The 13,841-nt window shown below is 37.1% G+C and overlaps 1 protein-coding gene across 1 annotated transcript; it reads left to right on the top strand.

Moving 5' to 3' along the window:
* The first annotated feature begins 3,796 nt into the window (after window positions 1-3,796).
* On the top strand, window positions 3,797-8,120 carry LOC149820693 (uncharacterized). The gene is made up of 3 exons (XM_089982103.1): window positions 3,797-4,016; window positions 4,392-4,611; window positions 7,799-8,120. Exons 1-3 carry the CDS (start codon window positions 3,823-3,825, stop codon window positions 8,012-8,014), a joined length of 630 nt encoding a protein of 209 aa, XP_089838229.1. The 5' UTR covers window positions 3,797-3,822; the 3' UTR covers window positions 8,015-8,120.
* The last annotated feature ends 5,721 nt before the right edge of the window (window positions 8,121-13,841 follow it).

Below are 13,841 nucleotides of genomic sequence, written 5' to 3' on the forward strand. Positions count from 1 at the left end.
CAGTCTCGGATCTGGACCCAGTCAGGCAGGTCTGGACCCAGTCTGATGATCCTGGATCCAGTCAGGCAGGTCTGGATCCAATCAGACTGTCCAGGATCCAGTCCAGCAGGCCCAGATCCAACCTATCTATCCTGGATCCAGTCAGGCTATTCTGGATCCAGTAAAAAAAGAACGGATCCAGTCCAGACCCGGTGAGACTTTCTGGATCCAGTCAAGCAGTTTTGGATCCAGTTATGATATGGATCTGAATCCAAACAGATAGGGTTTGGATCCAGATAAGAGTTGGATCATAAGATAGTCTCGGATGACCCGAAATCCATTTGGATACTTGAGATCCATTTCAGTAAAATGGGCATATCTTCGCACTCCAAACTCGGAATCGAGTGAGGTTTGGTGCGTTGGATTTGTATTAAAGAGAGGAATCCATTGGTCTATGAACTTCAGTCAAAATAGTAATACAGAAACTGTGATTTCTTTAATAAGATTCAGGAGTGGTACTTTGGTAATTTTAGTAAGAAGTTTGTGAACTGATTAAAGTATATTACCTTAATGACCAGATCCTAGTGTTAGAGATTCGTGAGACTCGATTTCAGAGAGAGCACAGAGTCAGCACTTGAGGTAAGGGATGTTATAAGTAAATCTTAGATGTAAATAAACACTTTTACGTTGTTTGTTATTGAAATATTGTTTTTGATTAAACATAATAGTTTTGAGAGACCATGACATGCAAATTCCATGCTTGACATTATGAGTTAAAATTATATACATGTTGCTATGCAAGTTAGTTTTGGTGAGTCATGCATGATGAAAAGAAATTTTATTGTGATTGCATGTCTAGATCATTGATTAATATCATGCATTGTGATGAGATTATATTTAGAATAGAGTCCCTATTTGTCTATTCTTGTCGTATGAATGGATATTTCGAGATCAGCATGCATGACCCCTTAAATCTCGAAAGAGGCGACCTGTGGCAAGGGCTACCTGGTTCGCGGTCAGAGTGCAGCCACCATGGAGAGTGGGCCGTCGGTGATTTAATGATGTAGAGACACTACATCATTGCGTGCTAAGTGAGAGCGGTGTGAGTCCTAACGTCATCATGAGATTAAAAACGAGATTGTTGTGATTATCCATGATACCACTCGTGAGGGAACAAGTGAACTTTATAATTGAGAGTTTGTTCAATATGTGAACTTAGTTATGACTTAGGATTTGACTCACACTGGTTTGAGACTCTAGAGGATCATGGATGGTTGATAACCATCATGGTTAGGATGTAGCATGAACCATGCCGAGATTAAGAGCTTGACCTCCCGGCTAGCTACTGGTGGGGTCCCCGTGGTGGTTCACTGCAGTGCCTGGTGGTCTGGGGACCATTGGGAGTGTATGGTTCATTGTCTGACCAACATGTAGAATTGGGGTGTTCTACAGGGTTGCTACGCCCATAGATGGCTATTACCGGTATAGCCAGCCTAAAAATAGTTGTGTGAAAGAGAGTATTTGAGAACGGTAATGGGGAAAATTAAAATATACAAACATGTGTGGTGTATCGAGAATTAAAATAAGACTAGGGGCTTAGAGCCCACTACAGTTGTAAATTGTTGTTTATTTACTTATGATTATTTCTTACTGGGTTGTAGACTCACCCCTATTTTTTTTTTAATTACAACTGTAGGTTCCAGGCATTAGATCAGTCGCTTGTGAGCAGTTCTTTTTCAATCTACAATAGAGCAGTGGTATATTTTTACTTTCTTTGTCATTGAAAATAATGTAATTGCTTTTCTTTTGTTATGAATGATGATCAATGTAATAAAAAGTTGATTTATGAGAATGAAATAAAAAGTTTTTTTAGCCACGTTTTCACTGTGTAAGCTTTGCACTCTTCCCTCTGGGAAGTAATACCAACCGAACTCGGACTCCTGAGGTCCCAGATCAGGGTGTTACAGGGAGTCCCCGTTGGTAGCTATTAACATCTCTACACAAAAACAACAATTTTATTTTGTATATGGTGGCTGATGCTACTTGGAGTTTTACAATAGTCATTTAATTAGTCTAACTCATAGTGACAAATATCGCGAGATTTATGAAAATCTCGTGATAATAGCATGAGAAATTGCCTGAAAGTTTAAAACGGTAATTTATTGCGAGTTTTTCAAAAGATCGTGAGATTTATGAAAATTTTAAATACCACAATTTAAACATGATATTTACATTTTAAATGGCTATTTATCACACAAAAAATGTGTATTTTTTTTAAACATTTTTATTAATATTTTATTATAAAAAATAGTTTTTATATTTGTTTTTATTGTCAAGATTTTGCCAAAAAATGCAAGATTTATGAAAAAATTTCAATTTCTTGCGAGTTTTTGAAAAACAAAAAATTGCCGTTTAAAACGTTTGTCACTATGGTTTAACTTAGCTATCCTTACAAGAATATATACGTTGTGTCAACTATTTTAAAACCTGTATGATATTTTTTTCCAAACATTGCATCAATGTTTATCAGAAACTCATATCAATATTTTTCAAAGTTCTATTGTTTCAAATAAAAATATACCTAAAACTTTCTTAAATTCTCAATGTCCATATTTACTAATTGGTTTATATATATATATATATATATATATATATATATATATATATATATATATTATCACACTACAACAAAAAAACATACAACAGTTCAAAAAATATTATCTAAAATCCACATTTCTAGATTTTAATGATATATTATTGTATCTCTCTCTGTATATAGCAAAGCTAATCCACTTAATCTTTCTTGTAGCAGAGTTGTTCTTAGATACGACTTAATCAATGTTTAATTTTGGAAAACACTAAAAGACCTGTTGTTAGGTCTGGAGTTAGGGTTTTGAGGTGCCGACTGACAAGAGGCTCACTCGCCAAATCGTTGGGGGTATTCACCGGAGAGAAACACATGGTGAGGAGAGTAGGGAGAGAGAAAGGCTTCTTTTCAATCTCAGGTGCAAAGAGAGAGAGAGAGAGAGAGAGAGAGAGAGAGAGAGAGAGAGAGAGAGAGAGCTCAGAAAACCCACGGTGAGTGAGAGAGGTTTGTGTTTATTAAAAAAACAAAAACAAGGAAAAAACAAAAAGTACAAACAATTTTTATTTTTTATTAATTTTCTAATTAAAGACAAAACACTAACACGCTAAGGTCAATGCACGAATGACCTGATCTGAGTCCCCAAAATTTGAAGGCCCTTCAAAAATTGAAGGCCCTAAGCTGTGGCCTCATCTTTCAAAAAGAGACCAGCTGGTCCCGCAACCACCCAGTTTTACCTACGCGAACTATGGTAAACCAACAACAATCATCATGTACCAGCAGGATTCGATCCTAGGCCATCAGCTTGACAGAAGACCCTCTTGAGCACATGGATAGCTATGATAGGAGTAAAAAACAATTTCACTTTTAAAATTATAATAAAAAAGCTATTCAAGAGTCACAGAAGAATCTACATAAAAACCGGGATTCTTACATTTTAATTAATTAATTAGTTAAAAAATTTATCATATTAATATATAAAATAAATTAGAATTAAAAAGCAAGTCGCAAGATTCATGTGGATTTAGTAAGGGCGTGAGTGTCGGTTAAATGTTCCGGTTCGCGGTAAGAGTTCCTTGCGATTTAAAAAAGAAAGAAAGACTTATCTACGAGTCGTGTCGTATTCCAATAACCATGTGACAGTCGCCAAAGCGGGAAAAAATTAAAAGATACGGACCCGAGTTCTCGAACTGTCCGCCGGGGGTGGTGTATTTATTATCCGAAGTGGGAAGAAGGAGAAGCAGGAGAAGAGGAGGAAGATGGCTTGGATCACAAGATTCGCAGCGGCCGTGGCCTTCTTGGCCGCCGGCGTGTTCTTCCTGCCGGATATGTCGAGCTCCGACGCCGACGGCGTCGTAGTGGTCGCCGTGAGGCTGGCCCACCTCCTGAGCTTCGCCACCGCTTGGGGGTCCGCCCTTTGGGTCACCTTCATCGGTGGAATCATCATGTTCAAGTAAGCAGCCCCAATTTCCCCATCATTCATCTTCTTCGCGTCTTCATACTTTTCTTTTCTCTTCATTGCGTTTCTGCTCGAGAATTTCCTTCTAGAAAGTGGTTGGGTGGTCCCATTCAAGGATCATTACTTAAAAAATCCCAAATCCTCTCGGTTTTTCCAGGTAAATGGGTTCATCCGGATCTCTTGCAAGCATGTATCCATGATATGTCCGGATGTTAGTGCGAATTCCAAGAACTTGTATGGTGGTCTTTCAAGAAAATTTTCCATTTTCCGTTGAGATATTAGTTCGTCTGAAGAACTTGTAGGGTTTCGTGGAAGTTCTAGTAACCAGAATTCGGAACATATTTGGCGAATTATGTGTTGTAATTTCAGGAACATGCCCAGGCACCTGTTTGGGAACCTTCAGAGCAAGATGTTCCCGGCCTATTTCTCCTTGGTCTCCGCCAGCGGCACAATTTCGATAATGGCGTTCTCGTATCTGCATCCGTGGAGGAACTCTTCCTCGGCGGAGAAGCTTCAGCTCGGGTTCCTGGCTTCTTCTATGCTGTTTAACCTCGCGAATTTGTTCATCTTCACGCCGATGACGATCGATGTAAGTATTTTGGGAATAAGGTTTCCTTTTTATAGTCATTCCTGCTACAAAGTATCTTGCTCCATCATTGCAGAGGATTTATTTCAAGGATGAATTATTAGTATTTGGGTAGTGTTGTTAGTCTTTTTTGCATTTTACATTATCTTATTGTGCTGCATCATCTGCGATATGGTTGTTGCTGTATTTTTTCTTTTTGGTTAGAGCACTCTTCTTTGCACTTTCTTTAGTATTTGGATGATAAAAGCATCCAAAATGCATGGTCCAAATGCCGATTTCTAGTAAATCAATCATGCTGAACACATCTGTAAGGTCAGAATTTCGAAAAAACACCGGAAGTCCAATAAATATTTCTTATTAGGTTGGTTTGGGAGGTTCTCTATTGGGTAGGTTTTCATTTTCCTATATATATATATATATATATATATATATATATATATATATATATATATATATATATATATATATATATATATATATTATAGAGCTGTTGTTGAGGCGCACTGTATCCTTGTTACTATCACATTTATTTTAAGCACTAAAATATAAAAGATAGTTTTCTTTAGGAACACGCCAGCTTTGGTGCATCTCGAGTTCATGGCAAACCAAGCCTCACCTTGAATTTAAGCTGGCCTTGAGTCTAAAGGAACCAAGCCTAATCAGTATAATCTTGGTTTATTCAGCTTGTTTACCACAAATGTAATATGCTAATCTTGTGATAAATGAAATATCAAGAGCAAGATGATCAGTGAGCACTTTCAAGCAACCCATGCTTACAACCCACTGTATCTAAACATTTGCCACCATATTGTCTACGACTATAAAACATGTCTAAGTTTGTTGGCACACCCTTTCCCAAGTCCAGATGCTTAAATTCACTTGTTTCTTTCTATGTTCACTAGTTCCCATTGCTTGAAAAAACTTGCATACAACTAATTTGTCAGGCATGGGAACACATGGAACATACAAACTAAATGGTGGGTAAGGATTACACCGCTATATGAAATAGTTCCTAGAGGAGTGAATCACCCTTGTCAAATGGTCACAGCACATGAGTGTTAATAAGGAGAGCAAACCCTTGGTGATGCATGTTGAGTGCTGCCAGTTGGTATCGTGCCACAGCTTTTCCGACAACAAAGGAGAGGTGCCCATTTCATTGATTCAGCTCCAAATTCTGCATGGATGATTTTATGATGACAGCTGCGACCTTTTTACACTATTTATTGGCTATCTACTTTGATATGTAAAGCGAAGATTCAATTTCCCAGAAAGATAAAAAATGTTGTATTAACAATTAGAATGTTATGGATGGGTCATTATAGAAGCTCAAGAGTCTCCAGCTTTGTTCTTTTTTTTTCTTGACAAGGAACCCACCAGGATCAGGCCCTAATTGACCTCACTTTATGGTGGTAAACCTTGGGAGAGTGGACTTTCCCGACAATGCTGCTCCACACGTCACATGTTTGATCCTAGGGCTTCAATAAAGCGTGTGTTCCTTGTGATCATTGTTCATACACAATCCTTTGGTTTTGTTTTCTAGTTTTGTTACCTGATTTCTCTTTCATGGGTAAGAGAACAACTTCAAGCTTACCTTGTAATGGGACTAAATGGTGTCTTGAGGTGTATGCCGACTAGTGGAAGTTAATTGTACAATCTATGAAGACTTGTTAGGTGATGGGTGTCAATCTATATTACATAGACACTTCACCTAGGTTGAAGTGCACTGTCTAATACTTCCCAACACCGACACCGACACTCCTGGGCACGACACTGACACACTATTTTTAAATTTAGGAGGGTTCAAAAATTTGGACACGTGTGCCGAGTGTTTGACACCTTAAAAGTGTCTCAACACAGCTCATAGACATGGGTGTCCAGCTTTGTGAACACTTATTAAACAAAGAAGTGTCGAGTATTTTAGAGTTGGAAGATACTTACCTGGGAAGTATCCATCATGCCAACATTGAGCATCCAACACTCCCATTAGTCTTAATGATTTGATTTGACTTTTTGTACTTAAAATCTGACATGTTCATATTACATCATTGACATTTGTGTAAACCATCAAGAATCTGATTGCAAACGAGAAAGGAATGTGCATTTTATATTTTATGGTTTTGTTTGCATGACTGTTTAAATTTCTCTCTTTTTCTCTCTCTATAGTCATGTCCAAGCGTCTGGATTTTTAAGACCTGCTTTGTTCGATACTTCTTCATGTGTCCGACACCAACACTCACTTCAATGTCCAAGTAACATAGGTGTCAATGCATTGATGAGACCATGGCGAAGGTTCACTATAATAAAAACATGTGATGACCTGAATTTGAGGATGATAATTATTTCTACATTGTTGTTGGCATTGTGCATTCAGAAACAGATTAAATTAACTTTTAGTTTGAGGATCTTCCTTTGGCTCCAGTGACCAGTTATCAGGTTATTTGAAGGCAATGGGCTGTTATCAATAGTTGAATGCCTTTGGAAGGAAAATTGTAGGATGTCTTTTTCCACTTTTTGTTAATGTTCTGTTGCTTGATCTGGTCTTTTGAAAATCTTCTTTGGGCGTGTATGATGTTTCTGCCCGAGAGTCTGCAAGAACAAGCTATAGGGTTTTCAAGGAGTTGGTGTCCTATTTTGCCGCCTGAGATATGGGTAGAACGTCATGAAATCTATTCAGTTAAGCTGGGTGGGCATTTGTATTTCTGAGTATACAAGGTAGGAAATGCAAATTTTGGTTGAATCTGGTCATAAATCATAATCAGGTATGCAGTTTATCATAAGTGTGAAAGATTTCCAAATTTGATGAGCTCTTTGGGTTTGAGACTTTGAGTGAATCATGAAAAGAGTCAGCTGAGTTTGGTGGGTTATCCACTGAAAAAAAAATGCTGATTGAAGATCTCTGCGCACCTGACTATGTGGGTTGGCTTAAAAGCATCCAAAATTGGACGTTAAGACCTTGATACCCGGTTGCCGAATGGCTGAAGCTGGGAGTGCAGTGGTTTTACCAGTGGAGGCCTGCACTAGAACTGCTGGGTTCACATTTATCCCCGATGCAGTCGATGAGAACCCGCGTTCAGTTCAAGATTGCTGATGATTCGAAGTTTTCATTTTTTTTTTTGTTAAGCACAGATGTTGATGGCGTCATTCACAGATACATTTTTATCTGATTCTTTTGATGATTTCCTTGTTCCAGATGATGAAGCTGCGGCACAAAGTGGAAAGAGAAGCAAACATTGGTGAAGAGGTTGGGTGGACGAAGAATGTTGAAGTGGCAAAGGTCAATCCAAAATTAGCAGCTATGAACAAGAAATTCGGGATGATCCACGGATTATCATCGCTAGCAAACATCTTGTCCTTTGGCAGTCTTGCTATGCACTCATTGTACTTGGCTGGTAAGCTTCTCTTATAGTCACAAATGTTTGTGAGAAATATTTACCGTGAGACTTTATGTTCGTAGATCGGTTATGAACAATATCATTGTAACCGTAATGAGCAACTGATGAACTATTTTTTTACCTGCTTGGGGGGGGGGGGGGGGGGAATTGCCCCTTTACTTCGCCACCTTGCACTTGTGATAGTAAACTGCTGCTCCTTTTCTTCTCTTGTTTCATGGTTGTTTTCCTTAGTGGGTGTTTGTTTCCCGCCTGATGGGAGGAGCTGGGGAAGCGAGTTTTGCCCGGAAGTTGTTCCCCAAGGAGGGTGGTGTGACCCCATTTCTTTGGTGGATGCCATGGGTGGGCCTTTTCCTGGTTGAGTGTTTGTTTTGCCTCGAATGAGAAAATGACCCATTTTCACTTGAAAGTGAGCTTCTTTCCCACCTTTTTGTGTAAAACAGACGCTTCTTTTCCACCTTTTGGTGTAAAACAGACGTGCCATGCCCTTTCATATGAGTCAATTTTCCTTTCATAGGAAATAGAGTCTTTCCTATAGAGGGTGAAACAAAAATGTCTATGAGAAATATGTGGTGGGACTCACCTAATAAATGCTAAAAAACAGTTTTTCTATCAAAATGGGTTCATACCTCTCCCAATGGAGAAGCAATTTCCCTCTAAGGTGGCCCTTTCAAAGGAAAAAGACTTCTTTTGAGTGGGAGTGTAACAAAAGCCTCCTTTGGACTTGTTTGATACACCTTCCTCAGCTCGAAATTGGCCGGTGCAGCTGGTTGGGACGGTGTATGAAACAATCATTGAACATGGTTGGTGCGTGTTCTGTGTGTCCATCGCATCCAAGGAATGGTATTTCACCCCCTGTTACCAGGGATGCGGAAACAAAAGGTTAAAAAAAAGAACACCTCCGGCGAGCAACAATCATCTTTTCTGCGAGCCTCAACCACCATTCCTCTGGCAAACAAGCAATCCCTCTTCGAGTCTCGAACACCGTCCCTCTGACATCCTTCTGGCAAACACGCAAGCCTCTCTGAGCTCTTGTTCTTTCGGCGAACACATATCTCTCTCTTTATGTTGCTGTAGGATTGGAATTTAAGGATTTTAAGGAGGGATATTCGGGTATGCTTAGATTTTAGGGATTTTAACTCTTCTTTTTTTTTGCAAATCTAAAGTGAATACATGCAAAATCATTTTTTTCTATTTAAGATGTGCTTAGATTTTAGGGCTATTCAGGTATGCTTAGATTTTTAAGGATATTCAGATATGCCTAGATTTTAGGGATTTTAACCTTTGTTTTTTGCAAATCTTGAGTGAATAAAAAATGGTCTTCGCACATGTTTTATATTATTTTAGTATTTGGATCTAATATAAGATCTATATCCATGGTTAAAATCTATAATATGTTAAAACATGGATATTGGTAGGTGGATCAAGTCGTACGATCCAAAATGAAGTTATCTGACTCATTATCAATGTGTGTTCAAATTATACACACAATGTAAATCAAACAACGAACATAAGTAATACAACCTCAGTAGACACTCCAAACAAACGTTGAACTTGGTATGGTTGTTACAAAACATATATATTGTATGTTTTGTTCATTCATTTCGTCCAAGTTTGGACAAGGCATCAAACAATCTCTTAGGCCCCGTTTGTTACGGGAAAGAGGTCCACTTAACTTGAAAGTGTCTTTCTCTTCATTCAAGGTAGGGGGTGTTTGTTTCATGCTTTGTATGATGAAAGAGATTTTTTCATAAAAAAATAAGGTCTCTTTCTTACAATTGGTGAAATAAACATTTTTATGAGAAGCATATGGTGGAACACACATAAAAAATTTTAAAAAACAATTTTGCTATAAAAAATGGGTTCATACCTCTTCTCTTTGGGAAGCACTTTTTCTTCAAAGTCACTCTTTCAAAGGAAAAATGTTTCCTTTGAGTGAGAGTGTAATAAATGCCCTTTAGAGTATGTTTGGGGGTTTTTCTTTCATCCTCCAATGAGGAAAAGAAGCTCGATGTTGATAATACATATATATATATATATATATATATATATATATATATATATATATATATATATATATATATATATATATATATATATATATATATATAAACAAAAAATGATTGTATTGTTCGATGAATGTTGTGCTTTTAAAAAAACCTTACAATTTGTCAAATTTTACCGATGTCCAAAATCATAAATAACCAAATATAAAAGGACCTTTTTAACCTTCGCATGTGAAACTTACTAAGTTTGCACGATATTTAGCTTTGCTCATCGAGTATTACAAAGGACGTCCACATATATATATACTGCAGACATCATGAAGTTTGCATAATTATATTTGTGAGCATCTTTTTAAACTCAAACCTCAAAACTTAACAAATACTCAGACTAGGTTTGCATATATATCGTCCCAAATATGCAAAATTCCTCACAAATATGTGAATTTTCTCTCAAATTTGCAAAGGTCCTCCCACATATGTGAATTTTCTCCTAGGAGATCCGCACATACATAGCAATCTGCATAAATTTTTATCATGCAAAATTTTTCAAATTGCATTAAGTACGACACTTTAATATTAAAAAAATCGATGGTTCGCATTTTAGGGTTTGTTTTCGCCTTTAAAAAACAATGATGGAGAACATTTTAGAATAACAATAAGAGGATGCCATGGCTAAGGTGAAGAAGATTTTGGAGAATACAATAGGTGGAGATGGTGAGGTAGTGAATGATGTTAATGGTTATCATAAAAAAATAGGTCTTGGTTGTGGAGAGTGCATAGAGAAGAGAGGATATGAAGACAAAAATAGTAATATGGTTGACATTAAGAAGCCAAAGATTGAACCTAAAATACGGTGTGGAGCTATGTTTGATTGAAAGTGAATCATTAGAAGAACAAGCAAATACTCCAGGGTCGAATTGCAGGATTTGCAGATTCAAGAGTCGGGTTGCATAGGAGGTGGTTTTGCCTCAATCATTTGCTCGAGAGAAAAGATTGTTTGCGGACAAAAACAGTAACCAGATTGGCATTAAGAAGCCAAAAATCAAACTCTCTAATGTTGAGCTATGTATTGTGAATGTTTATGTTTGTAACATGTTTGTTTTTCAAATAAATATAATAAATGAATATATGTATGTGATATTCTTATAAAATATATTTGCATCTCGCAACACAATTAAATATGTGATTTTCTTATAAAATATATGATTTATTGTGCTATTTGTGAAGCTACGATTAAAGGAGGTTCACTTAAGTTGTATTTGAGTGATTCATGAATACCGCAAAAAATAAGATGTGAATGTACATTTAAGTGAGAGTTACAAAAAGGTGAAGAAAATAAGGTTTGCACGGTTTTCAACGACTTTGGTATGAAACATGTGATTTTACTAAGGTATTTGCAAAGTTACAATCATAAGGAGGTCCACAAAATTTGTTTTTGTGCGCTTTGTGTAGATCTCAAAAAAATATGTGTGAACATGCGTGATGATGCATAAATATCACATTTTCTTAACATGTTTTCACTGCATAAATGCATCATCTATAGGTTTAAAGCATACACTTAGGTGCATAATATGATTATAGAGCTTTGGTTCGAATTTCATTGAAATCAGACTTAAAATGAAGGAATTATGGCATTTACAGTGTAACGGGTCAAATATCGGATCCGATTTGAGAGATTTGGATCCAGACGCCCATTTGGACTTTGGATCTGGACCAAATTTCATGGATTTAACCCAGCTCCAGCCCACTTAAGTTTTGTAAAAACATTTTCCAAAAACCCCCTGCAGAAAGAGGCGCCCAGCAAATATTTTTATTTTAAACCTGTTTTTGTAAAATGGCCAAAAGAGGCCAAAACGTCAAAAGGGAGAGGGGGCGCCCATTCCAGCTTGTCTTTGCCTTGGTTTTTGTGCCCTAGGGGCACGATTCTAGCTCCAGCCCCTTCTCATCTTCCACCTCCTTCCATCTCCATTGAAGACATGGAGAAAAGCTTGAGAACCAAGCATTCTACCTTGTCTCCCTTTCAATTCTTTACATTTCTTTATCTTCCATATTGTTTAATCTCCATTGTTGCTGTGTTTTGCAGGTGCAGCAGAGGTGGGAAACACTTTTCTCGGGTGGAAGTGCGAAACACTCCAACGAGAAGGGCCAGCTCTATCTCCATCCGGTCTTCTACGCCCCCCGATCGAGAATCGGTTCACATTTCATCTTCGGTGGATTTCCAACGTGTTGCAGCTGTAGAGCATGGTACCATGGCGTATTTCCAGCATCAACGAGGTCCCGAACGGTGCGAAGCCAAGCAAAGTCCGCTCTTCTTCATCCCCCCACTCTTCGGATCGCCCAAAAGGTAGGTCTTCTCACCCATTGCTTCTAGTTAAAACCTATCATGTGTGTGTGTAATGTGCTGCATTTTTCTATATTTTTGTCAGCCTTAGTATAGCTTTTGTTCGTGCAAAAGCCAGCACGTAGGATGTTTAGGTGTTTGGGTCATTTACTTTTAGGTTTTTCAATCCAACGTTGGGAGTTCTTATGTCTTTTTGGGTATGTGTGTGTGATTAAAAGGAGGTTTCTGCATGTTTGCGATTTTCAGTTGTTCTAAGTCTAATGATTCTTGTTTTGTTCTAGTTTAGTACCTTAGGACAAGTTTCTAGATGATTTCATGTTTCGTGTATTTTTAGATTTTGCTAAAATTGTCTAGTCGAGTGTAGTTTTTCCGGTTTTTAGGTAGGACGTCCAGCAGTTTGTCATTTGTTTTTGCTTGCTATTTTAATTTTAGTTTGTCAATCATTGTTAGATTTTTATTAGATTTTTAATCATGTAGAAGTTTAGTTCATGAATTTCGGTTTTGTTCATAGTTTAGTCGATTTGTAGGGCTTTGTTAGAAGTCATTTTCTGTTTTGATTTAAGTTCCAGCATGTTAGTTATTTAGTCTATGTATTTTTAGTTTAATTAGATTGTTATCATAGTGTATTGGCTTAGTTTAATTTAGATTTGCCATTATCGTGTCTTAGTGATAGAATTGATGTAGTTTTGTGTCGTAGATTCATGTAATGCTTTGTTTAATTCATAGCATGTAATTTCGGTATATCCTAACTTGTAAGGTTTGATTCATATAGGTTAAGAGTGTTTAGAGGTTGTGTAATATATTTAGATTTAGATAATTTTGTTTTACTCATGTGATATTTGTTTTAGCTAGGTCGTGTTTCATGTAAGTGTCTTCTTCTTCCCCATAGGTAGGGCGGCCATTAGAGGTCCAGAAAGGTTGCATAATTCATGATTTTCATGATAGTTAATTTAGCATTAATTTAGTATGTTCATTTTGGTGTAGGATTTAAGTTGATAGATCTTTTCAATTTGTATTTCCCATTCATGTCCTTTGAATTACTTTTGTATAGTTACTTTAGTTAGGTTAACTTTAGTTTAGAGTAAGTAATTATTCAATAATGAAAATTGTAGATAAGGGCAATGTAGTCTTTGTGTTGAAAACGATTTTGGTATGAATACACCTCCTCTAAAATCGTGAATTGCAATTAAGGAAATCTCTATTCCCTAGCCCAATTATAAATGTTTTATTTTTTCAACAAGGCAACCCTTTGGAATTCCAAAGGCCCTTTTAATGAGGGTTACACGACTTTTGGAAACCCTTTGGAATTCCAAAGGTCCTTCCAAAAGCATTTACACGAATTTTTGAAAGTTTTGAACTTATAAATACCCATTTAAAGCCAACCCCAAAAATCGTGTGGGTTGCTTTGGGAAAGATTTTCAAAAAGAGGATTTAATGCTTCGATTTTCAAAAAAAAGATTTCCAAAATGGTATACTCGAATTTGGCAAGAATGTAAA

The sequence above is a fragment of the Nuphar pumila genome, chromosome 12 (genome assembly GCF_984573655.1).
Source record: "Nuphar pumila chromosome 12, dmNupPumi1.hap1.1, whole genome shotgun sequence".
NCBI classification, from domain to species: Eukaryota; Viridiplantae; Streptophyta; class Magnoliopsida; order Nymphaeales; family Nymphaeaceae; genus Nuphar; species Nuphar pumila.

What these genes read in the sequence shown, in the direction of transcription:
- LOC149820693 (XM_089982103.1), top strand. Translation starts at nt 3,823, where the DNA reads ATGGCTTGGATCACAAGATTCGCAGCGGCCGTGGCCTTCTTGGCCGCC. An exon ending in GGTGGAATCATCATGTTCAA is followed by an intron (nt 4,017 to 4,391) that starts GTAAGCAGCCCC and finishes TTGTAATTTCAG; the next exon opens with GAACATGCCCAGGCACCTGT. An exon ending in TCACGCCGATGACGATCGAT is followed by an intron (nt 4,612 to 7,798) that starts GTAAGTATTTTG and finishes TCCTTGTTCCAG; the next exon opens with ATGATGAAGCTGCGGCACAA.